Genomic DNA, 26,298 nt, shown 5'->3' on the forward strand with positions numbered 1-26,298 from the left:
ATGAATCTATATGATCTCTTATTGTTTTCTGTAGCTCTTGCATTGCTAAGATTCTCTTCTTTCAAGTTCTGTATTGATCTCTTTGCATATTTCTTGCATGTTTTGTATCTGCAGAAGTTGCAGTTTCTTTGATTTTTTCAGAAGAAAGAAAATTCTCTATAACAGATTTTCAAAGTTTGAGATGTGTTTCTTTTGTCAGATCAACATATGATCACAATTAGTGAAGATTTGCTAAATGCTTGATGTCTTCAATTCATTCTTCTCAATCATCAGAACTATTCAGCATAACAACTCTTCTAGACAATTTGTTCATTTTTAATTAATTATTGAAGTGAGACATTGACTCTAGATTATGGTTTTCTGTAGACTTAGATCAGTAAAAATTATATAGATGTGTTAGATCTCCACAAACTTCACAATTAAGATTTAAGCTTAAATAGAGGGTTCAATGTATGATCTCAAGATACTTAATAGTGATCTCTATTTGTATGAGTAATAAGAGTAAAATAAAGTATCTTGAACATATTTTTAGATAACAACCAAATTCTTGAAAGAGTCTGGGCTCATAACTATTGAACAACACAGAAGTATGTGATGATTATGTAACTAAGCATCTATCATATTGCATCTCAGTCTGCTTCTAACAAATGAGACAAGAATACTTATAGACAAACATGCTATAATCAAGACTATGGGAAAAACATATGAAAAACCCCTAGCAAACCTCCACCAGCCCAATAGACAAAGATAATGAAATTGGTACCATGGTTGAGAAGAGGAGGTGGCGAACCTACAGTTCTCTGGTTCCTCCTTCAGAGACCTGGTCACCTGACAAGTCACCTGACTCCTGCTCAACAGATTGACTGGACTGGCATTGTCAAGCTGAGGGCCAGAGGACCTATTTCACAGATTTACCCTATAGCAAATCCCTACAATCAACAATACACTACGTACAGTTAACCTCCAAAACAGCTATTAGTAGATTAGTTTCACCAAGGACGCATATCGAACATCTGCAAAAACCCGGTAAAAAGCCGTTTCATGACCCACACCAACCAGTCTTTATACTACTTGATCACCTTTGCCTTCATGTTCATAGCCCGTCTTCCGAATCAGAGCTGTCTGAATCACCTATTTCGAATTCTTGAGAGCTAATTAATCCATTTTCAGGCTCGTCCTTCGGCACCAACTGTCCCCGTTGCTGTTGCCTCTCTTGTCGTTTTCGTCGCAAAATCCATACAATCCCTACGATCTCAACAAGCCAGATAATGAACCACGCAAGAATTGCTCCTGTAGATCGCCTGCTATGAGAGAGACCAAACCCCACATTAAGGGACCCCAAGAGCAAGAGGGCACGCCCGGCCCACTTGTGCACTGACGTATACACAGACTGCCGATGAATTCGCATGAATATTGCATGGTGCTTATAACCCACCATTGCCTGAAGCGGCAATGAGCCTACCACTGTGATGCCAAGAATCTTGTGCAGGTCAAAATGCGTTGATCGAACTGCCATATATGCGGCACTTCCTAAGGCAAGCAGTGACGCACATGCCTGAATGGCCCAGTGATACCTGAACGCACGGACTAGCGGCAATCGGATGATTATTGCACCTGGCATGAAAAGACCCATAAAAACAAAAACCATGACAATGCCATGGACTTGCCCTGGAGATAGCCAGGGCGATTGCTGGGTAGAAGACTTCGGGGTCGATTTTATTACCCCATTCTCGTTTTTCAGCTCAAATCCCGAAGTCTCACCAGGTCTGATTGCCGGTAAGGGTTCGTGTGGATCGGAGAGTAGTGCTTTGTCCATATCACCTTCGACAACACCGTAGGTATCGTGAATTTTCAGAACCGAATTCGATGTGGCCGTGTCAAACGTCTGTTTCCGGTTTGCGGCATAGATGAACTGTGTTTTTCCTTCCTTCGAAGTCGCCGTCCGCCACCAATGGTCACATGAGTAACATACAAAACGCGCATGGTAGCTTGTGGATGAGATGGAACTGTTGATCATTTCGACATGCCTCCCATGATCCATTAACAATGTAGGATTATCATGACTTTCGACAGTACGGATACTGGTCATTAGTGCCTTTTGCCCTTTTTCTGAATACACCAAAAACATCAAGGAGCCCGACATTTTATTTCCAATGCCAACAGCTGCCCAACCTCCGTTGATAGACGGTGTCATGACAAGAGAAAGATGAATATCATGACCTCCAGCTGTATTGTTTTTCATACTGGCGACTGCGAAGCAGAGTGGCGGGTCATTTCGGCAGTATTGGATGCCCGCTCCAAAGGCGAGAGGCGAAACGTAGATATAGTACAGGAGGGAGAATAAAATGCGTGAAGAGAACCTCATTTTGTTGCGGTGTCGTTATTCTCAGACTCCATCCATAAACAGAGAGCCTAGCAAGCTTTACAACTGACTGACGATTTTGAAGATGCCAATTTGCCGGTTCGTGGAATGAGGGCTAGGTGTGATTCTGGACAGCAAGAAAATTCATATAGATGCAGAAGTGGAGATAGGGGAGCTACGGGTCTACTGTTGCGAGACCGCCAGAGTAAGCTTTGGATCCGAAGAGTACGTCTTAGGATGCCCTGTGTGGCGATAAATTAGGCCTTGCAGGTGGGGATAGTGAAAAGGCACAGAGCATGGTACGGAGTAGCGCAGATTCTACGGCTGAAAGATGCGTCGTGGGCTGAAGGGCAGCCCCAGCATGGAAGATTACAAGTTAGTTATGTCAGAATGACTGAGAAACCGGCCTGGATGAGAGATGTTTGGATGCGCGAACTCAAATGCTCACGCGAAAAAGGCTCTCAATCAACCAAACAAACAGCCGGTTCATGATGTATCCCGAGCTCCGATTGATCAGGCTTCCGGACTTAACTACAATTCGTATCGGAATAAAAGATCCCTGCATGACCACGGACATCGGGTTCATTGCTGCGGGCAGTACCATTAGGAGTGGCCGTGCGCAATTTTATGCCCATATCTAAATCTCTCCCACTTTTTTGATCGTCTGTTCTGATTTCCGCGTGGCTTCCTCATGCTTTCGACATGTCCACTATGACACTCAAGCCAGACAGCTGTAGCGACACTAAAGAGCGCTTGAGTGCTGAAGACACCGGCCCTGTTCACCGGCTTATGGAACATGGGGATGCAAGCATTGTCGACTTTGAGGGGCCGGAGGACCCGGAAAACCCCATGAACTGGAGTCGCTGGAGGAAAGGGCTGACAATCGTGGCTCTTTGTGGATTGAGATTGGTAACGTGTGTCTCCACGATTGTGAAGCCTTCCCCACCGTGATACTAAATAGATGCAGCCCGTTCGCGACCTCTATGATGGCGCCTGCGATTTTGGATATTAAAAAGGACCTGGGCTTCCAGAGTGATGCAGCGGGCTCCTTTGCATTATCGGCCTACGTATGTACAGACCGTATTCTATACCACCTACCTCTCCTGTATATTTTGAGTAGCTGCCTGACTGAACGCTTTAGGTTATTGGCTTCGGAGTAGGCCCTATTTTTTTGGCACCTATGTCTGAAATCTATGGGCGGAACATTGTGTACCATGTAGGAAACCTTCTGTTCACGGGCTTCACTGTGGGCTGTGCGCTGTCACAAAATATCCAAACCCTCATAGCCTGTCGGATTTTGGCAGGGCTCTGCGGGGGAGCGACCATAACGAACCCAGGAGGAACAATTGCAGATATGATTCCTGTTGGACGGCGAGGTGCAGTTCTGAGTCTGCTTGGTGGCGTGGATGTGATCGCTCCAGTTCTCGGCCCCAGTGCAGGTGGGTATATTGCATCAGCAAAGGGCTGGCGATGGATGTTCTGGGTACTGAGTATAGTCGTGCGTATGCACTACTTCTTCTAGAAATGTATCCAGTTAGACTAACCTTCCATATAGAGCGGTTCTATCGGGATATTTTGCTTGTTTGTTCTGCGTGAGACGTATGCCCCTGTTATTCTTAGCAGAAAAGCAAAACGCCTACGTAAGGCAACCGGGAATCACAACCTCCGTGCTAAAGGACAGACGACCAAGCCTTTAGGTGTTCTCCTCTCGCGTGCATTCCTTCGTCCTCTCCAGATCCTAATTTTCAGTCCCATTATTTTGGGCCTTTCTCTATACATGAGTCTCGTGTATGGCATCATCTATATTCTATTCACTACTCTCTCCACTGTCTTTCAGGGCGTTTATGGCTTCGATACAGGCAACTCTGGTCTTACATATCTCGGGTTTGCGGCCGGAATGGTCCTTTCCCTCTTGGTAGCAGGGTATTTCAACGATAGTATTCACAAAAGACTCAGTGAGAAGCACCACGAAGAGAAGCCGGAGTTAGTTTATGCCTTTTCTTTAGCTCATCGTTTTATCTTACAAGGCATCTCATGCTGAAGGACTACTGCATAGGTTTCGACTTCCGTTCCTTATTTACGGGGCAGTCGCTCTCCCTATCGGGATGTTCCTTTATGGCTGGTGTGTGCACTATCGGGTACACTGGATCCTCCCTGTTATCGGAACCAGCTTTGCTGGAGTTGGTGTAACGTTTTGTTTTGTTCGTCTCCCTTGCCTACACTATGAAAGATGCCGCTCCTGTACTCATCTTGTGTCTCGTCTAGGTTCCAACTCAAGCGTATGTTATTGACGCTTTCCCGCTCCACGGAGCTAGTGGGCTCGCTGGCAACAATCTTCTCCGCAGCATTAGCGGCGGTACTTTACCACTGGCTGGACCAGCTCTTTACAGCAAGCTAGGCTACGGATGGGGCAACTCTCTCCTAGCGTTTCTGTCGCTGCTGTTTGGAGGGTTACCAATCCTGTTCTTCCGGTACGGGGAGAAGTTGAGAAAGCGATTCCCTGTCAACTTGGGCGATTAAGGACGATATCCTTGGCATCACGGCATAGGAGCTTTAAAGGCTTCTGGAAAGGCTTCTTTAGACTAGAGAGAGGTATTCCCAGTCCAAATACATAGAGAAACTCGTACACACATTCCTGCTTTAGCCAGTTTAGCCGAGCAACGTGCATAGCCGCCTCAAACGTCATGCAATTCAACACTCCGACGTCTGTTCCGGTGCGGTGTGAGTAATAGAGGCCCGTATATGTGCTCCGTCCGGTACGGCATGCAGATCGCCTGGCAAAAACGAGAACGAAAAGAAATCAAAATAGGCTGAATTAGGGCTGCAGATGGACGATCGACAATAGATCTTCATCCAAACAAGCACCCATTTTTTTGTTGGAACCAGCATGTACGGAGTAAGCTTCGGACCAACGGATACACCGAAATGCAGCGAACAGGTGCATGGAAATATTTCAGGCAGGATTGAGATATTCCCTGCCAGGCGTGGGTGTCTGCCTGGTTGTCTGTGGGGTGCCTCGGCGTGGCGGGAGGGTTTTTCGTATCCATGAGTGTACCCTTTCAAGCCGGACATCCCCTACGGCCGTTGCTCTGGTCTTCATTAAACTCTAACTTCTCGGGTGGCTTTCTTCTCCCCGGGCCACTGATTGGCCCAGCAGTCTGGCTCAGCGGCTGTTGCAAGATTGCCGATCAAAGCTTCAGTGCAAAGCTTGACTGTGTTGGCTAACCTTATGACTACCCCATACCACGAGAGCTCCGTAACCAACAGTGAACGATATCAATCAAAGGCGCAGAGTCGTCAGGCGTGGGCCAAGATTTCCCCGCAAGTTTTAGCTGAGACATGAGCAAGGTGAGCCTGCTAGAACAACTTCGGCTGAAAAGCATCGTCAAAGTCCGTATCCCCCACTCTCTCTCTCTCTACTCCGTACGCCGTACGGAGTACGGAGTCCAAGGAACTAATTCCGGGCTACTCAGTATTAATGGGGGTGTGTATCTTTCCTGACCTACATGCAGCTAGCTTCCAACTTCATCGTCATGCAACAGAAGGGGTGCATACATATTACGTACCCGGTGAAGAAGCTGAGAAGGCGCGCCGTATGCTATCATCGGAAGCAAAGTGGAATCTGGCAAGATGCGGAGCGGAGTAGTCTGGATAGAGTGGGCCCCTATTACGAGGCTTGATCGGAAATCAGCCCTTGCTTGATTCGCGAGTAACTGCGAACCGCCGTCGACGGTGAACAGGGAGGGCTCTGGCCTCTAGCATATTGCTAAGAGGGTGCTGGTTATGCTCGTATGTCTGAATGACCAGGGAGATAGATGGGTCCGCAGCGTGCCTATTTAGACCGCGATCTACGTGTGAAATGGTTGCTCGTCTGGAAATACCAGGACGAAAATCGTGTCTCGGACGCCCTGCTATACTTCGAAATCGCCGGCTTACGGGTCTCTGTCTCAATATTCACTGCTATTTACTTCAAAATGAACAACCATCATGACGATACCGCACATTCTCAGGAAGATGACAGTGAAACCCTTATGAAAGGCCAGTACGAGGCTATGCTGAGCTCGCAGCAACGTAGGCGACTAAAGGTCAAGCGTCGTCGTCTGAACGTTTTCACCTCCATTTGCTCCATCTTTACGGGGGTTGCTACGGGCGTGATGTTGATTCTCCTGCTGATGGTGCTCTGGCACCAGCTCAGCGCTAAGGGCGGCATGAAGTGCAAGGACATCCCAGACCATCCCATCACAGAAGAGGAGATGAAGGCGACTTGGAAGGGATGCGGCAGCAATTCAGCTGAGGCGCGCAAAAAAGGCTGCATGTACGATGTCATGTTGGGAGGTTGGATTCATGCAGACTGTTATGCCTCGGATCTGATGGAGAAATACATTGCGCGCGGAAACTACAGCTGGTTCCGAGACCAAAGTCTCACTATCCCTATGACAGATGAGGAAGTGCGCCGTGGAGACCACGATGTAATATGGACTCGCAAGTTCTTCCACTACGCTCACTGTGCCTATCTCTGGGAAATGCAAATGCGGGCGTATAGAGAGGGAAAACCAATTGAACATGGAATTTTCCTAGAAGAGCATACCATCCATTGCGCAGGCATACTTTTACAGCAGGATACCCTAGCCACCAATGCCACCTCTATTCACACCGGATTCGAGTGGTGTGGGTTGCCTTGGAGGTAAAAGGCGGAGAGGTTGTTCTGTGGTGCAAATTGGTGAAGGGAGGTTGAAGCCAGCGGAGATAGTTGGGAAACGGGCAGCGTGCGTAGCTTGTAGCGCAGTGGATATCTGGGGCTGAAGCTGAGAGTGCTAAATGCGAGTTGGTTTGATAGTATGCAAATAGCTTTGCAGGGTTGAAACGTTATGGAGGGGACTGGGTCAGAAACACCGGCATCCATCAATATCAGCTAGGTTAGACTCCATAATGGCCCGTGCGGGTTCCTATTTCTATCAACCGCCAGCTAGTTTGATACTTTCTCTTGATAGTACCTATCGAATTTGAGGTCACAGCGGCAGGGTTGATTATAATGATTAACATTTGTTAGAATATGCGAGGGAATACGATCGGTGAACAAAAAACCTGTAGCACAAACGGGGCGAGATGGTCCGAGCAAAAGAGGCCTGGTACGTCCTCAGCCATAGGCAGCGTGGTATAAACGTATCGGTTTCGTCCCGCAGATAGACCGGCATGGTGACCATTAACCCGTCTAGTTCTTTCATTCACATTGTTTCTTGTTTTGCCCAGCGCAAAAATCATCTCACACCATGCCTAGCCGGCTCTCTGCATTCCCCCCAAGCCATTCTGTGGCACATGGCAGGCCGTTAATCGCCACGGTTGCCAGGGACAAGGCCCTCTCATCTGGATTTACAGCCAGTCCGCCTGTGGTGATTCAATCAGCCTGGGCCATGCTTATTGGCTTTACCTTCAACATTGATACCGTGTCATTTGTTCTTCAAGACCACTGTTGCACGGAGAAAAATTGCCTCAAGCAAAGAAACCACCAAGTCAACTCGCAGCTGAGACAAATTGAAGTGACAGTAGATAAGAAGAAACCACTGGAAGAGTTCTTCAACCATGTTGAAACTCAGTGGGCAGCAGGGTGCGATGCGGGCGAGCAGAAGAGCCTACCCTATATCCTTCAGCTTGGGCAGTGCGGTCTCGGACAGCTTCCTTGCAAAGGTACTGTCGATGCCAAATGGGAACAGAAGCTGGAGGGCAATGTCGCGCTTGTGATTGCATGCGCGTGGAAGGCTTCGGAGTTATCTGTTATCGGCAGATACAACGAGCAAATGTTACGGATCGCGGAGGTGAATCGAATCCTTGACCAATTCTTGCACCTGGTCAGTGTACTCTCTGAGTCTACCGGCAAAGCAACCTTGGGTAAATTGCAGGTTTGTGGCCCAGAGGATATATCTCAGATTCGACAATGGAACACAAAGTGTCCCGAGCCCGTTATGGAGCTGGCGCATGGAATCATAACATCGCAGGCCAGACGACGGCCGGATGCCCTAGCAGTCAGGGCTTGGGATGCTAGGCTCACATATGGAGAGATGGACAGCTTCTCAGACAGCCTGGCTCAGCGGTTGCTACTCTTGGGGGTAAAGCCAGATTCTCTCATACCATTCTGCATGGAGAAATCCGCTTGGGCAATTGTCGCGATGCTCGGCATCCTTAAGGCTGGGGCAGCATTCGTCGCCCTCGACCCGGCACACCCCCTAGAGAGACTGAGTGGCATCCTAGAAAGAATACAAGCGGAGGTTCTACTCACCTCAGAATCAAGCATCGAGAGAATGAGATCACTAAAACCAACGGCTGTTGTTGTTTCGCAGCCGGAGCTGGTTTCACCACTGGGCGATTCAACGCAGCTGCTGAGCACTGTCACCCCCAACAACCTGGCATATGTGATTTTTACCTCTGGTAGCACAGGTGCGCCAAAAGGAGTGATGATTGAGCACCACTCGCTCGTTCAGTCCTGCTTGGACTTGGCTGCTCGGATGGGGTCTTCCAGTGAGACGCGAATGCTGCAATTCTCATCCTTCACTTTTGATGCGTCTATTCTTGAGATCTTTCCTACCTTGTTCAGCGGAGGTTGTGTTTGCATGCCTTCAGACTCGGACAGAGTTGACAACCTTGTTGTCTATATCAACGACAACAGTGTCGATCTTGTCTTCCTCACACCCTCGATTGCAAGACTTCTCGAGCCCAGAAATATTCCCACCGTGCACACTCTAGTCACAGGAGGGGAGGCTTTCTCTGGGGACACGCTAAAGGCTTGGTTAAAGACTCGCTCAGTATTGAATGCATATGGTCCGAGCGAGATTACCATTGCTTGCAATATGGCACAGCTCTCGGTTGAACTACCTACTAAGTGCATTGGGCGCGCAATAAATACGCTATCTTGGATTGTTGATCCAGATAATCATGCTAGGCTGGCACCCCTGGGGTGTGTGGGTGAGCTTCTGGTTCAGGGTCACACGTTGGCTCGCGGGTATTTCCAAGATGACGAGAAAACAGCAGCTCTGTTCATTGAAGCGCCTGAATGGTATTCGGATTTTGAATTGTTGAATACTGCTTCCAAGTTTTACAAAACTGGTGATCTTGTTCGATATGAATCGGACGGGTCCCTACTTTATATTGGTCGGAAAGACTCCCAGATCAAGGTCCGTGGTCAGCGCGTTGAACTGGGGGAAATCGAGCACCATATTTTTGCAACAGGAATGGTCTCGCAGGCGCTTGTATTGTTCCCTCCTTCTGGAGTGCTTAAACATCGGCTTGTGGGGGTTTTAGTACTAAAGGAAGACACCAGAGCTAATTTTGACGGTCAAATTCGTCCACTAGGAGAGGAAGCTGGGTCAAGAATTAACCAGATCCGCGATTTACTTTCCAGATCTCTACCCCAATACATGGTTCCCGCCCATTTGATAGCGGTCCAATCATTGCCACTGCTTCCCTCTGGAAAGGTCGATAGGAAATCACTAGTGCGATGGGCTGAAGATGTCAACGGCTCATCTCTCAGGACCATCGAGACTAAACCTCAAGCCTTGTCGGAGTGTTTTCCCGTTTCCAGTATAGAGAAGTCCCTCCAGCAGATTGTGGGTGATGTGTTAAATATTTCTGTGGGAGACATCGACCTTCAACAATCATATCTGAGCCTGGGGGGCGACTCCATATCCGCGATGCAGATAGTGAGCCTCTGCAGGACAAAAGGGATAGAGATAGCAACAAGGAATATTCTCAGTAGCAAGTCAATATCAGACATGGCCCGTCACGTCAGTTTATCCACCATACAAATACTAGAGGACCCGAGCGAAGAAGAGAGTGACGAGAAATTTGAACTATCACCAATGCAAAAACTGTATTTCAGTCTTGTGCCAAATGGTGATAATGAATTCAACCAAAGTTTTCTCTTGAAGCTTCGTGGGGATGTGGATAGGGAGACTCTCGGTTTCGCTCTCAAGGCAGTGGTTGAGCGGCACTCAATGCTTCGGGCTCGTTTCACTCGCTATAAGGGAGAGTGGGTACAATACATATCAAAAGATGCCGACGCCTCTTATCTTCTTTTTTCTCATGATATAGGACAAGGTATAATGAAAGACAACTTCCCCCACAGTGCGGCATTGATGAACGTGGAGACAGGCCCTTTACTCGTGGGGGATATCATAGCAAAAGATAAAGGGGGCAGGTATTTAAGATTAACAGCCCATCATCTGGTCATTGACCTTGTCTCGTGGAGAATCATTCTTCATGACCTGGAAGAATACCTTACACAAGGCTCTCTGAGTAGAGAGAAACCGCTTTCATTCCGGAGTTGGCTTCGTCTGCAAGACAAACACCTTTCAAGGGCAGTGCTTCCCCCAGTTCTTCAATCATTCGAATATGCTCCCCCGAATCTGGAGTACTGGGGGATCACAGCAAAGCCTTTGTCGTCAGTAGACACGCAAACGCATACTTTCACGCTTAGCACAAGTTTGACGGAGCAGATCATGAAGTTCTGCCATTCTTCACTCCGCACAAACCCTGTGGATATTATGCTTGCAGCACTTCTATTCTCTTTTGGGACAGTCTTCAATGACCGGCCTCTACCCACTGTTTTCGATGAGGGACATGGGCGAAGCTTGGGTGACAAAGCGATCGATGTATCTCAAACGGTAGGCTGGTTCACCGTCTTATTTCCCATTTTAGTGAACCCAAAGAAGAATGGAACAATTGTCGATATGATTCGTCGTGTTAAGGACTTTCGTAGAACACTAGCGGGGCACGAGACAGCGTTCTTCCGGAATCAGATCCTGAAACAAGACAATTCTCACACGAATAATTTTCCTGTTGAGATATTGTTTAATTTTTTTGGCCAGTACCAGCAATTAGAAAGAGCAGACGCGATTCTACAACAAGTTCCCAATGGCATCGCGGAAGATCTAGGCCGTCAAGCCCTTGATGTTGCGATATTTGAAGTATCGGTGCAGGTCGAACGTTCCCAGCTGGGCTTTGCGCTCAAGCACGGGAGGAGACTAAGATATCAGGAAAAAATCACAAAATGGGTCACGGAGTTTGCTTCCATTCTAGAAATGATGGCCGGAATCTTGAAAGGGCGTGACTTTGAGTATACGCTCAGTGATTTCCCAATGCTTGCGCTAGACTATCAGACCCTGGATACCCTAGTAAACGATCGTTTGAAGAACCTGAGAGAGAGTAACGGCATAATCATTGAAGATATCTATCCATGTACTCCCATGCAAGATGGAATATTGGCAAGTCAGGCGAGAAACTCCAGTCTATACAGATCTTCAATTCGGTGGAAGATCACGGCAGACAAAGAATCCATGGTTGATAATGACCGCTTACTTAAAGCATGGTCCCAGGTTGTAAAAAGACACAGCATTCTGCGAACAGTCTTTACTCCCAGTTTTAATCAGCAATCATTGTTCAATCAGATCGTTCTTGAGGGCTACGAGCCTCTCACAGCCATTATCTTCTGTAACGAGGATGGTGATTTCAGACAGTCAAATGGGCGAGGAGCTTCTAAAGATCAGTTCGTACATGAGCACGAGCTGACCATCTATAGCACTAGCCCATCGACAACAGTTTGTGAGCTCTCCATCAACCACGCCTTGTTTGATGGCGCTTCTGCCCAAATCATACTCAAAGACCTAATTCTCGGCTATAAAAATGAGCTTGTCCCACATTCCGGCCCCCTCTATAAGGAATATGTGCGTTATCTTACTCAGAGGTCCCCTGCAGATGACCGGGCTTACTGGGAACAATATCTCGCGGGTACCCCCCCATGTTATTTCCCATGCTCAGAGCGAAAACAATCAGATTATGCTGAGCAGGCGATTAGACTGGACCCTTGTCTCGTTCAGAAGATTCGTGAGCTCTGTGTACAAATGCAACTCACTACGGCAAGTGTGGTCCAGTTAGCATGGGCACTAGTCCTACGTGCGCTCACAGGTTCGGACTCCGTTTGCTTTGGGTGCCTAGCGTCTGGACGGGATGTGCCTGTGGACGGCATTATGGATGCTGTAGGCGTGTTTGTGAATATGTTGGTCTGCAGATTCGAGATGGATGAAGGAGTGTCTTTGATTCAGATACTGAACGTGTCAAAGAAACAATTTCGACTGAGCCTGGAGCATCAGCATATCTCATTGGCAGAGATTCACTGCGCCCTCGGGCTGCAAGGGAAACACCTTTTCAATACGGCAATATCATTCCAGAGACCCAGTTTTCTAGGAGCTACTGGAGAGCTCCAGGTCCATCAGCTACCAGATAATGATCCCAACGAGTATGACGTCACGCTTCATGTGTTTGATTCTCCCGCAGCTGTAGATGTTGCGCTCAGATTCTGGAAATCTCGAGTATCAGAGGACCAAATGCAAGCAACTTCAAAAATGTTTGTGGCAGCGCTTTCTTCAATCACAAACGACCCACAACAGGACATTGGGAGTGTTAGCATATCAGACGCTCATTATGATCGAATCTTCGAGTGGAACAAGAATATCCCAGCCCCATCAAATCGCTGTCTTCACGAAATCTTCCAGTCAGTTGTCAAGGAATATCCCCATAACGAAGCAATTTACTCGTCTCAAGAGTCATGGTCATATCGACAATTAGATTTGATATCTTCCGCTCTTGCATTAACTCTAGCTGCAGCAGGGGTTTCATCGGAAATTCTAGTTCCAATTTGCTTTGAAAAGTCAACATGGGCAGTGGTAGCAATGCTAGGAGTCTTAAAGGCAGGAGGAGGATTTGTGCCACTTGATCCAAAACATCCACCTGAAAGACACCTTGCCGTCATCAAAAATGTGGAAGCGAAGCTTGTTCTTGGATCACGAGTAACCAGTGCGATTCTACGTTCATATGTGCCAACAGTGCTAGAGGTGTCACAAGAGACTGTCAATTGTAGCCTCCAGGATTGTCCAATGCTTACCAAACAGGCTGTGACACCTTCGAATGTTGCCTACATAATCTTCACCTCAGGGAGCACCGGGAAACCCAAGGGTGTAGTCATCGAGCATCGTGCAGTAAGTTCCAGCTGCACAGAACATGCAGGTCCAATGGGATTTGAGAAGTCCTCTCGTGTACTCCAATTCTCTTCGTACACATTTGATGCCTCCATTGCAGAGATATTCACAACGCTCACGATGGGTGGCACAGTCTGCATCCCGACTGAAAAAGAGCGAATGGGGGATATTGTGTCGTTTATCAACAGGGCCCGAGTTAATTGGATATTTTCTACCCCATCCTTCATCCGCACTATCGAGCCAAGATCAGTACCAACGGTTCGAACTCTGGCTGTTGGTGGGGAAATTGTAGGGCAAGATATTCTCTCTACATGGGTTCCTAGCGTTACTTTCATCCATGTCTATGGTCCAACGGAATGCTGCATATTTTCCGTATCTCATACAGTCAACAGAGATAAAGGCCATCGAATTATACTTGGTCGAGCTTTTGGCAGTGTCTCCTGGATTGTTGACCCTAGAAATCCTGATAAGCTGTTGCCCGTGGGATCTGTTGGTGAGCTCCTGCTTGAGGGTCCAATTCTCGCGCGTGGGTACCTAAACGACCCTGAAAAAACAGCAGCAGCATTCATCGATAGTCCAGTCTGGCTTCATGGGGCGCGGCGGAAAATGTACCGCACAGGAGACCTTGTGCGTTACAACACGGATGGAACTATGATGTACATTGGACGAAAAGACAATCAGGTAAAGTTGCGGGGCCAGCGTCTGGAACTTGGCGAAATCGAATATAACATGGGGCTCAATCTCCCTGAACACATAGCCGTCGCAGTAGAGCTAGTCGACCGGGCCGGTATAGAAGGGTCCAAGGCTTTAGCTGCATTTGTTTGTGATGCTCGTTGCACCGAAGCTGTCAACAATGAAGACCTCCTCAACCCAATGACGGAGTCATTCCGGTCACAAATGGAGGATCTACGACAAAAGCTCGACGCAGTATTGCCATCTTATATGGTGCCATCACTGTATATTCAGATAAAAAAAATGCCACCTACCCCAACAGGAAAGCTCAACCGCCCTCTTCTTCGGCAGTTGATCGCAACACTTTCTCAGGAAGATCAATCAAAGTACTCGCTCATGAGTGATGAAACGAGTAATGGGCCATCTACCGAATATGAATCGATCATGCAAGGTTTTTGGGGGCAGGTATTGCGAATGGAGGGATCCAATATCGGAGCAAATAGTAACTTCTTCCACTTGGGGGGAGATTCTATTGCGGCTTTGCACCTCGTTAATATTGTGCGAAACAACAATTTGTCTATAGGAATTTCTGAAATATTTGGGAATCCGACTTTGAAGAAAATGTCTCGATGCTTGGAGGCTGGGGGGTCTTTGGATGCATCTTCTCTTGAGGCTTTTGGGTTGCTAGGAGCGTCACATTCAATGACAGACGTTATTAGCCAGGCGAGTGAGGCTATCGAAGTGCAATCGGAGTCAATCCTTGACATTTATCCTTGTACACCGCTTCAGGAGGGGCTAGTAGCACTATCAAATAAAAGACCAGGCTCTTACATCTCTCAGTTTGTCTTCAGCTTGCCAGCACACATCGATATCTGGCGATTCCAGAAAGCGTGGTCACTCGTTATTGAAAGGACACCAATTTTGCGGACAAGAATCATTGCTATAGAGAACTCGATGTGGCAAGTTGTGATCTCTGAAGACATCCAATGGGAATATGGAGATAATCTACAGTTGTATCTTGCACAAGATCAGAAACTTGACATGCGACCCCAGTCTCCACTGTCGACATATGCGTTGCTTCGAGAGGGGAATCGCCAATATTTCGTCCTAACAATGCACCACTCCGTGTATGATGGATGGTCATTACCGCTGTTGTTTCGAAGCGTCGAGAATATGTACCATCAAGATGGATCTCATCATTCACAGTCTGAGTTTCGTACTTTTATCAAGCATGTTACTGAGATTGATCGAGAAAGAGGTCGAAAGTTCTGGAGTCAGTTTCTCAAGGGGGCTAAACAATCAAAATTCCCACAGATTCACGATCCAGAATATCAGTTTGTAGTCAACAAATCACTCAGGGTTCCTATTGATATAGGAATAGAGACACAGGGTGACTTCACAGCTTCGACAATTCTGCAGGCTGCTTGGGCAATTGTTCTTTCACAAATCACAGAGTCTACTGACATCACATTTGGATCTGTGGTATCTGGACGCAATGCTCCTGTACCAGGTATTTCAGAAATTATTGGTCCAACTATCGCAACACTTCCGGTCAGAGTGAATTTGAATAAAAGCCAGCCGATTTCAAAGTTGCTGTATGATATCCAGCAACAGGCAGCTCAGAAAATACCTTTCGAGCAAGAAGGGCTACAAAATATATCTAGCGCCAGTGAAGATGCTCGGGCTGCCTGCCAGTTTTTAAGCCTCTTTGTCATCCAACCTCTGTTTGTCCATAGTGGAGCAATGTTAGGGTGTGAACGTGTGGAAATGGATTATAACAATGCCAGGGCTACTCCACTGACCATGGAGTGCAGTATTGGGGAAGGTCAACTCGAGGTTTCGGCACATTTTGATTCAAATCTCATCAATGAGCGCAAAATGGAGCTAGTAATCCATCAGTTGGCACACACATTCGTCGAGCTCAGTTCCGGTCACCAACGAACTTTACTTCAGATCACACGATGCAGCAGCTATGAAAGGCAACTGATCAAGAAATGGAACGAAAAGATTCCTCGAGCCATGGAGACGTGCGTTCATCATGTATTTAAAAAACAGGTGTTTGCTTGGCCTAAGGCACCTGCGGTTCATGCATGGGACTACCAACTAAGTTATTCCCAAGTTGACCAATATGCCACGGCATTTGCACATTATATTGTGAGGATGGGTGTTGGGCCTGAGGTCTTGGTACCCGTTATCATGGAGAAGTCGGCATGGACGATTGTCGCAATGATTGGTATACTGAAAGCAGGGGGAGCATGCGCCACACTTGATCCTTCACATCCAACAGATCGTCTGCATTGTATCATTCAAGACACAGAGGCTCCTCTAATTGTTGTATCAGCGCAATATCGTAACAGGTTTTCTGGACTTGTTGACAACACGGTTGTAGTCGATAAGTCGTTCCTTGATGGGTTGCCTTCCCAAATCGAGGACCCTCGGACAAATGTCTGTTCTTCCAATGCCGCTTTTGTCATTTTCACATCGGGCAGCACCGGGAAGCCTAAGGGCATTATTATTGAGCATGTCCATATTTGCACAAGCTCGGAAGCTCAAGGCTCTACCATGAATATTGGGTTGGATAGCCGTGTGTTTTCATTTGCTTCGTATGCCTTCGATGTGAGCCTCGGTGATACATGGACAACACTCATGCGAGGTGGATGTGTTTGTGTGCCTTCTGAAGATGACAGACTGAGCAATCTCGCCCAGACAATCTCTGAGATGAGAGCTAACTGGATAGGATTGACGCCAACTGTGTCACGCTTGCTTACCCCAGAATCAGTGCCAACAGTGAGAACTCTTACACTCGGTGGAGAGCCACTTGCTAAAGAAGATACTGAGACCTGGGCCGGTCATGTTCGCGTTATCAATTCCTGTAAGTCAAGCCTAGATCCTGTAAGAATACGGGACACTCTGACACAACTCCTAGATGGGCCAGCCGAAACAGTGATTGGAGCCACGATGAGTGATCTTTCGGCGGACCGTAGTCTCAACCCGAGGACAGTAGGCCACGGCATCGATGCAAACCTTTGGGTTGTAGATCCCGACAACCATCATACCCTCGTTCCAATTGGGACCATTGGGGAGCTCTTAATACAAGGACCAGCCATATCCCGAGGGTATCTGAAAGACCCTGAAAAGACAGCACGGAGTTACCTTACAGAGGCCCCTGCTTTTCTGGCGGAAAGAGATTTTGGACCAAACCGGACTCATCGGATATTTAGGACGGGGGATTTGGTGTATCAAAGCCCTGAAGACGGTGCTGTTATCTACGTTGGCAGAAAAGATACACAAGTCAAGCTACACGGGCAGCGTATTGAGCTCCAAGAGATCGAAGAGCAACTGGCATCCAATTATGGGGAGGAACACGTTTGGGCAGTAGAATTGGTTCAGGGTTCTAAGCAAGAGTCCGCCTGTCTGGCAGCGTTTTTTGCCAGTTATGATGCAATTGGAGGGCGAGAACCAGAGGTGATGGTTGTACCCGTCACGAACGAGGTGCAGAACAGGCTAAGGAAACTCAAAAAACATCTTGCGTCCTTACTACCAGAATATATGGTTCCTTCGATGTTCGCGCAATTGGCAACTATGCCGTTGAACACTTCTGGTAAAACAGATCGCACCCGACTTCGCACGCTGGGGGCAGCGATTTTAAACGAAGCTGGACTCACATCGATAGCAGCAATACCAGGTGAGGGTACAACCACGTCGAAGAGGCTGATCAAGCGCCAGCCTGTCACTAAGAAGGGGCAAAAGATGCAAAACCTATGGAGCCGAGTACTAGAGCTTCCACTTGCCTCTATTGGCTCTTTAGACAATTTCTTTGATCTCGGTGGCAACTCTATTGTTGCAATGAAGCTCGCGGCTTCTGCTCACAGGGAAGGCCTCTCACTATCTGTGGCCGACATTTTCAAGTATCCGCAGCTGGATGATATTTCAAAAATTGTGACCAGATTTGATATCCCCAAATTGCAGTCTGTATTTAAGCCAAAACCTGAGGACCACATGCGTGACACCATCGCCAGCCAGCTGCCTAATTATAAAAACATCCAACACATTGCCGAGGCAACTGATTATCAGGCGTGGACCGCTATTCATGGGATGATGGCGCACCGCGGCTTCTATAATGACTTATTTGTTGACTTTAGCGGCGATTCTGACATTTCGCGTATAAGGCAAGCTTGTCACATTCTTGTTCAACACAATCCTATCCTTCGCGCCGCATTTGTGGGCCATGAAGATCGAATTCTGCTGGTTGCTTTCAAGGATGTGGATCTTGATTTCCAAGTCTATAAGTGTGATGGAGGGACCGTTACTGGAGCTCCCCTTTCCTGGGAGCTCAAAACAGTCAAATATGGAAAACCGCCTATCCGCTTTGCATTGATTGAGAAATCCAACTCAGGATATCGCTTGGTGATCCGGATCTCACACGCACAGTACGATGGTATCAGTGTACCGCTGATGCTAAATGATCTTAGGGCAGCATATACTGGTCTTGACGGTACTTCTCTCTCAAATTACTTTGATTACCTTGATGAGTATGCTAGCCGGGAAAAAGTGTCCCATCTAGCATTCTGGAGGCAACTGCTATATAAGTCTCATATGACGCAAATCGTTGCTCACGATGGTCTTCATTATGCCGGTAAGGCTGATACGTGTCTTTTCCGAAAAATAAGTTCACCTGCAGTCCAGGGTAGAACTGGAATCACCGTGGCCACAATATTCAAAGCAGCTTGGGCTCTAGTGCTGTCGAAATTTTCAGGGCAAAAAGATGTTACCTTCGGCCATGTTTCGGCTGGTCGAAGCGCGTATCTGCCCAGGTTCGACACAACGATTGGAGCATTTCTCAATATCATACCAATTAGGGCAAAGCTCGACAAGGACCCCAATTGTCAAACAAGCCTCCAGCTCATGCGAGAAATCCAAGATCAGCATGTAGACTCACTCCCTCACGAGTGGGTCGGGTGGCGCACTATCCTAAAATCTTGTACATCGTGGCCATCATGGTCTAGTTTCAGCTCTATCTTGCAGCATCAAAATCTGGATCACGCTTCAACCGTAACCTTGCCCGGAATCGCCCGTATCGGTGCTTCGACTGATATCTGGGTTTTAACTACACCCCACGAGAGGGATGTAGACGTGCAACTTTACTTCTCCTCACATATCCCCCTTTGGGCTGCGCAGGAGATGTTGGATAAATTTTGCTCGGTAACCGCGAAGCTCTGCGATCCTGCCTACGCCAAGATACCAGTCAACGATTTCTTTTCAACCCGGATTCTGATCCCATTCAACCCCCTATCATCAGGTCGAAATTGTGAGAATGGCATCTCCGACCAGGAGACTATACATGACGACGAAAGCTCCGAGCTATTCCAGAAACTTCGACATCTAGTGGAAAATGCATGGAGTAAGGTGCTTGGGAGACGTGAAAATAAACAAAACTTCTTGTTAGGTGACTCCTATCTGGAGTTGGGCGGGGATCTGGTAACTGCCGGGCTTCTTGCCCATGTATTCCAAGAGGAAGGCTATCATCGGGCGACGGTAGAGGGTATTATAGCCTGGACCACAATACGTGGGCAGATCAGATATCTTATAAAGGTAGCATAGATGCTGGTCGAACAGAAAGGATCAGCTGTAGAATATTAAACAGCTATCATTGTGCCTTGACGTTTGCAGCTACTCACCACCGCTGACTTGCTTACTAATGGCCAACTGCTTAGTTAACTAGTTAACGATGACTAAACCTAGGATACTAGAAATGGCCCACTGGTCGCCTGATAGGTCCTCTGTACGGAGTACTCTAGTATGGAGCACGGAGCGGTTAAGTGCCTGCTAGTTAACATTAACTTACATGGTTAACCGCATCATATGAATTTCAAAAAGTCGACAATACTAATACCCCAGGGCAGCGCGTTCAAGGGACTGTAACACTACTAGCGAGCGAGCTTTGACAAATATTGACAAGTATGTAGTTAGGCTAATTTGCTTAAACCAAACACCATTAAGTATCAAAAGCAGATATAGGAATGAAATGGGTGTTCATAGCGGGCCGAGCAGCACCACAAAGTTTTCTAGGTCATCGTTAAGTGTACCGCAGAAATATGCATGAATTGATTATACACCTTATAAACGCCAACGTTCATCGGACTAGATGGCCTCGATAATGGGGTTCATACGAAAGAAAACGAGTATCCAAATTACCAACTAGCTTTCTTCACACCTGGAAGTTCTCCCGCTAAAGCTAGTTGTCGAAATTGAAACTGCACCAAGGTTAGCACTTTAAGATATTTCATTCAGCACGGATTCGTGTTTCGATGGAAGGCGTACTCTGGCTAATCTAAAATCTCTTAAGACCGCTCTAGCAATTCCACCAGCAGTACATCTGTTTCTTATTTGCGTTGGCCTTGTGTAGCAATGCATCTGGGAGAGTTGGAGTTGCGCCTGGGCTCGGACTCGCACAGGGAGTGATGTGTTGCGAATTATGTATCGGAGGGCTTGTCTAGCATAATTAAGGGTCATTAGTAAGGCTAGTACTGCAGACAATGCTATCGTCCAGGCGAAAAGTAGTGGAATGGTCGCCTACCGCTCTGGTTCATATTGCTGAAAGACTTTGCGCTTAGTATGGTCTCGGATAACCCTAGGATTGATATAGCAGGCTATATCCAGTCGTTTTGCACGGAATTGCGCCATGGTGAAATGCCCAATTGTTGATATGAGATGTCATTTGGTCTAAATTGCTGAAAACCTCTCCCGAAGCAGTCTAGATTATGTAATAATATCATTTGTCACGTGACCATGTCTTTTTTTTTGACATGCTCGGATGCTGGGAGTACGGAGTACAAAGTACGGAGTACATAGATCGATAACGTAGCGGAAAATACAGTACCATATTACTGCAGGTTACCCTATGACCCAGCAACAATAGTTGTGGGTGTAAGATTTTATAGGAGCCCTTAAAAAGACTAGTGGACTGGCTGACCGTTTTCGATTCGAAATCACGAGAGCTATAAAAAAGTCTTCTAAGTAAGAGAATGAAGAAACATGTTGATCTTTTTAATCCTGGTTTCCGCGGTCCTGGACTCTGTGGCACAGTGTAGCGGAAGCTTCATATTCGCGATGTATAGTACTCCGTAGGGTATATCGATTGGAAAGTATATCCACGCGGAACTGCCGTTTAAGGCCAAAATATTTGATAGAAGTAGTCTATAGTTCAATGTACACAAGTCTTTTGGCAACATTTCCCATTTAGCCCCTCCATAGCTTATACACTCATGGGATATCTGGATCTAATGTTTCTCCGCAGATTTCACTTGTCTGTTGGGGTTTCGAGGGTCGTTTCTGAATTCTTCGGCTATAATGATGTAAGTGAGATGTAATGATTTACGCAAGGAAAAATGCTCTGATTCAAAGTATAATCTTGCTATGACCAAAAGGTCACTCTTATCAGTGGATATTGAAACTTACAGTTCATCATAGCATTCTGAAGGGAGTTGACGCCATAAAGAACGATTAATGCTGCATTGTTCTTGGTCAGCACTCTAGGAAGACTCATCCTACACATCAAGGCGGCATTGGTGTCTTAACACTACTTGCCGCCTCAATTGTATTATAGCCGCACAGGAGAGTGTAACATACAGGCAGCGAGGAAGGGAGCCATTGGACGAGCTATTGTAAAGTGCTATGTCAGCGTAACCGTCCATTGGCACTTGTCAATTGAGGAGAAGCGATAAAGCTTACCAACTGGTGCCGGGAACCGTTTCCAAGGAAGACGCATTGTGGTATTTCTAGAGCGAGTAGAGCCGGTACGTAAAGGGCGGATCTGTGAGAGAAGAAAGCGACGGCGTTGCTTGGGGTGTCGTTGATGGTGGTTGGTTTGCGGATTTCGGCTGTTTTCGCATGTCCGGTCACGTGAAAAATAACAACGGCTTCGGACATGGGGTAACTAACAATCAAACACCCTTTTTCGACACTCGGCGAAATTGAGAATAGCGTTCAGTATGGCTAATTCGTTGTCATCCTCTGTGTCTTCTTTACGGTCATCACTACAGCTACTAGAGTCCTCCATTGATATTCTGGATGAGGGAGTCAATGACTTCCCTCGACTTTGCAAAGTACTCCAGTCAACTAGAGTGAGTTATGAGAGGGCACCGACTTTCCAAATGATGGCCTAACAAGTGGTAGCATTTTGAACTTCTACCTGAACCCACTTTACATGAGGCCCAAAAAGCTATTTTTGATGAAATATCCCCTAGCATCGCGCACCTACTAACTCTCGCATCAAACCACCTCGATAAGCTCGCGCGACGCGAAGAATCTCTCAAGGCCAAGTGTGTACTTCAGGAAGGGAGATTGTGTCGCGACACGAGGCTACCATCTCATATTGGAGGCTATACGAATAAAGAAACAAATGTCACGCCTGGATCCAGTACTGCCAGAGCTGCAGAGCTCCGGAAACTAGTACAGAAAAAGGAACGATTAAAGTATGCAGTCGAGAGGTTGGAGCTACAGTCAAGGCAAAGGGAGAGGCAACTGAGAAAGAGTATGGCCGCGCATTAAACAACAACAAGCCGCGTCTCATTATTGGGCTTCGCCTTCTACCTCATACATTTGATATATCACTGCCGATGTCCATTCGATAGTGAAAAACAAATAATATTTGCTGGATGCAAAGGAAACAAAAAAACGGACTCGCTAACCATCGTGCCGACTCTTGGCATTTGATATTCGCGATATCGATGGCGGCGAGTGTTTGTTTCTACTCTCCATTCCGGGACCTTTCCCAGAATTCATACTGCGTAACCCGGAACAATCGATAGAGGTATTCTCTCTTTCACTCATGTCAGAAATGCGACAAATTCGGTTATGCACCGTGTTCCTCAAGGTACGGTTCTACAGCACCTGATACTGGATGGAGGGTTGAATTCAAAGACTAAACGGAAGGGGAGAATTATATATTCAGAGGAAGTGGAAAATTTTTTCTACGGTCCTACATGACTTGGCTAATAATACAAATATCGAACCTTGCCCCAAGATGTCTAATTTACAGTCATTCTCCAGGTAATCCTACACTTGAACGCTAGGCAACTGCCAAGCACTCAAATCATGTCATTAACTCCTCTGTGGTCCTTCTGGGCATAATGTTTCCTTGCCTTTCTCTTTTGCATCTTTTTCACCCAGGCCGGAACTTTTTTCTCGGGCTTTTTCTGGCTTTTATTTGCTTTAAGCCCCCATTCTGGAAACTTTTCAAGTGTCCGCTGAAAATCGGGAATATCCATGTCGTGCTCAGCCATGTAGGCTGGCTGAGGTTTAGGTTCAGTCTCTTCTTCGTCCTTTTCACATTCTTCTTCTTTATTTTGAGACAAAGAATCGTTCTTGTTGGTGAGTTTCAAATTTCGTGGTGTCCGCGACTTCGCGCCTAAAGCCCAGAGATCACCCCATGACGATTTGCGAGCGTCACGGAATGCTTGCTTGCTATACGAACGGGAGACGACCCATCGTTCGATTTGGCCGGCGGGAGTGCACAAGTCCAGGACAACGTGCCCCTTTCGCTTCAGTGGGGGCAGGATCAGCCGGGGGAGAGATAGCGTGTTGATTTGGGGTGTATTGTTTTCATCCATCGCTCTGACTTCTGGAATTGCAAAGTTGCCGGCATTGTCTACGGAGGCATCGTAGCCAGAGAACGCCGCATCAGAGGCACTTTGACCCTGAATTACCGCCTCCGTTTCGCGCTTGTCTACTCCTCGCTGAACAGCTAAGTAGCTGAATTTAATGTCCTCATGATTTTCATCCTTGGAGTCCACAATTCGCTGAAGAAAATTGGGACGGACATACCGCTGGCTGAAATGGCAGAGATCCTTATTTGGCACCTTTATTCCAGGATTTACATATAGGGGACATTCTGAGTGATTAGTGCAGGGTGCGATAATCATGCCTTTCTCTTTTTGCACAATAGTTTCATCATTCGAGGACCCTAAAATCTTTTCGTAATGAGTAGACCCTGGTGAAGCGATCAACCTGTTCAAAATCATCTCTCGAGCACCCCCAATGCAATCAAACCCACTCTGAAACCCTTTTTCTACCAGAATAAGAACGCCGCCATCTGGATTTAACAACGACCAGAGTTTTAGAATGGTCTCCTTGCGCATATAGGCTTCAGAATGCTTCATTAAGTTGTGCGATGCAATGATCACGTCAAACCTTTTTCGCTTTGGCGATGATTCTTCGTCACCGACTGTTGATGGGTCACTCGCATGCAAGTAATCTGGCAATCGAGGAATAAATGTTGTGTTTTCCAGAAGGTGGCTTATGTTGTGCCGCAAGGTGTCTGACCCGACGACGACGGTCGCCTTCCCTTGAGGAGCCTGGGAAGCGTCCGTATAATCTGGATGAATAAGCGACCATTCAGCTTTGAGGACATCTCTCCATGCCAAAATACCAGCACCTCCAGCACCAACGTCAAGTATTTTAGCGCCTCCTTTCTTGTACATTAGGTCGCGTAGCCATTTGCTTCCTAATCGCTTTCGAACTTCTGATAGGATACTCAAAGAAGTAGTATATAATCCAGGATATAAAACAGAGAGAAAAAGGGTAGCGTCTATTGGTTTCATGGAGTGCTGCGTTGCGGAGCATGCAATAGGTAACTGGGGAGTGCCTTTAACAACACGTGTAGATTCTGACAAAGATTTGCCAAACAATTCATGCGATCTGTCTATGATATGTTTCATGTTTGAGTGGGAAATAATGTCGGTGATAGGCTTGATAAGAGTAGTTTGCGGCATGAATACTGTAGAAGAGGGCGTATTAAATTTTCCGATAGTAGTCAAAGGATGGGCTCGAGGGCCAAATTCATTAGGATCATAATCTTCAATAAATTTTACAGGTACGGCTCTTTGATGGGTTTCAAGACAACGTTCGGATTCCTCCGTGTCGAGAGACTCTTCTTGAAAAACTTCATCTTCGTTCGGTGAATAGGGATCGTTTTTATCCAATTCAAATTCGGATCCAAGATCAACCTTAATAAGGCTGCCTTGGCCATCAGCACGGAACAATTGAGGTCCAGGATTTTGCGTCTCCTCAGATTCAGCTGCAGGTGCTGCGCGTGGCGTTCCATACAGACTTTTGTATAGAGCCATCTCATCCACATTCAATTCTCCATCTGGCAACTCATCGCCATATCTCTGTCTCGCTAACCGGACTCTTTCCGCTCCATTGGGAGAGCAGAGGATAGCAGCGAGCTGGTCTTCGAGACCCAATGTTATAAGGCTACCTAGCCCGGCAAGCCGATGACTCGAAATTCCTAAATAGTGTGCTTCCTTTATCAAAGTGCATTGATGTTCGTGTATCCTATCTACCAATTCAAAGATAGCAAGAGTCTGAGAGAGGAGAGGGTTTGTGGAGGTTGTTGAGGATAAACGTTCGTCATAGCGCCGCCGTGTACAAGACGAAATACGAGGACGCAGAATGTGTGATAATAGTACGAGTGAGCGGCCCAGAAAACAAGTCGTCCCTGCTGTCCGGGCTGTCGAAAAGGAAGACGACGAAGGGCTTAAAGCCCAACGAGTAAGCACATTACGCCGATACAGTGTGCATATTGCCGCAGGTCTGCCAGATATCATAATGTCAGTACCCAGAGACAATACTCCCACCGTTGGCGGAACTAACGGCAAAGGAAATGGTCTGTAAATAAATGAAAAATGATAATTGGAGTTGGAGCCGTGATCAAACCGACTTATGATGCCGAAAAAACGTAAAAAAGCTTTGGTTTGACTTCTGCGCTAACCCCAACTCTAAGTGGGATCCACTGATAGTCATGTGATTGCGCCCTCGTCAATCAGCGAGCTCTTATTGGTTTATAGGCTTGATCTCCCGTTGTCATCGTCTTGGTATAAAGTTTCTTCATTGTCCGGCGGGAGAAACCTTTATCCGACCAGCCTCTTCATCAAATCTGGGCGTGCCGGAATGTTATGAGTCCGAATCAAAATTATTCCGGCATTTAATGATATTTAAGATAACACTTACAAAATTTCGTTTTTACCCTTAGTAATATATACCGAGGGCTCTTCGTCTTTATGGATGTACTCCGTACTGGTGGCTTTTTTGCCAAGTTAGTATAAACACTGAAAATTCCTATTGCTTAATGTCTACACTTTTTCTACGTTATAATGTACACGGATACTGCTTTGGCGTGATATTGATCGCGATCGTGATTTAACCTGAACATTCAACCCCATACGGAGTACTTGAAGC

The 26,298-nt window shown here is 46.8% G+C and overlaps 6 protein-coding genes across 6 annotated transcripts; 4 read left to right on the forward strand and 2 right to left on the reverse strand.

Annotated features, from left to right (window-relative positions):
* Window positions 1-1,093: 1,093 nt before the first annotated feature.
* On the reverse strand, window positions 1,094-2,365 carry LOZ57_003460 (uncharacterized protein; the record flags this gene model as incomplete). The annotated part of the gene is made up of 1 exon (XM_049252508.1): window positions 1,094-2,365. One exon carries the CDS (start codon window positions 2,363-2,365, stop codon window positions 1,094-1,096), a length of 1,272 nt encoding a protein of 423 aa, XP_049108349.1.
* A 699-nt stretch (window positions 2,366-3,064) lies between these two features.
* LOZ57_003461 (uncharacterized protein) lies at window positions 3,065-4,882 on the forward strand (the record flags this gene model as incomplete). The annotated part of the gene is made up of 6 exons (XM_049252509.1): window positions 3,065-3,276; window positions 3,330-3,429; window positions 3,504-3,860; window positions 3,918-4,345; window positions 4,419-4,563; window positions 4,628-4,882. The coding sequence occupies 6 exons, from the start codon at window positions 3,065-3,067 to the stop codon at window positions 4,880-4,882; spliced, it is 1,497 nt and encodes a 498-aa protein (XP_049108350.1).
* A 1,295-nt stretch (window positions 4,883-6,177) lies between these two features.
* On the forward strand, window positions 6,178-7,050 carry LOZ57_003462 (uncharacterized protein; the record flags this gene model as incomplete). The annotated part of the gene is made up of 1 exon (XM_049252510.1): window positions 6,178-7,050. One exon carries the CDS (start codon window positions 6,178-6,180, stop codon window positions 7,048-7,050), a length of 873 nt encoding a protein of 290 aa, XP_049108351.1.
* Window positions 7,051-7,632: 582 nt separating this feature from the next.
* LOZ57_003463 (uncharacterized protein) lies at window positions 7,633-19,659 on the forward strand (the record flags this gene model as incomplete). The annotated part of the gene is made up of 1 exon (XM_049252511.1): window positions 7,633-19,659. The coding sequence occupies one exon, from the start codon at window positions 7,633-7,635 to the stop codon at window positions 19,657-19,659; it is 12,027 nt and encodes a 4,008-aa protein (XP_049108352.1).
* A 2,390-nt stretch (window positions 19,660-22,049) lies between these two features.
* SPC19 (DASH complex subunit spc19) lies at window positions 22,050-22,608 on the forward strand (the record flags this gene model as incomplete). Its single annotated transcript, XM_049252512.1, has 2 exons — window positions 22,050-22,181; window positions 22,234-22,608. The coding sequence occupies 2 exons, from the start codon at window positions 22,050-22,052 to the stop codon at window positions 22,606-22,608; spliced, it is 507 nt and encodes a 168-aa protein (XP_049108353.1).
* Window positions 22,609-23,147: 539 nt separating this feature from the next.
* On the reverse strand, window positions 23,148-25,474 carry RSM22 (37S ribosomal protein S22; the record flags this gene model as incomplete). The annotated part of the gene is made up of 2 exons (XM_049252513.1): window positions 23,148-25,424; window positions 25,466-25,474. 2 exons carry the CDS (start codon window positions 25,472-25,474, stop codon window positions 23,148-23,150), a joined length of 2,286 nt encoding a protein of 761 aa, XP_049108354.1.
* Window positions 25,475-26,298: the final 824 nt, after the last annotated feature.

Source organism: Ophidiomyces ophidiicola (assembly GCF_022830035.1).
Source record: "Ophidiomyces ophidiicola strain CBS 122913 chromosome Unknown scaffold_12, whole genome shotgun sequence".
Classification (NCBI taxonomy): Eukaryota; Fungi; Ascomycota; class Eurotiomycetes; order Onygenales; family Onygenaceae; genus Ophidiomyces; species Ophidiomyces ophidiicola.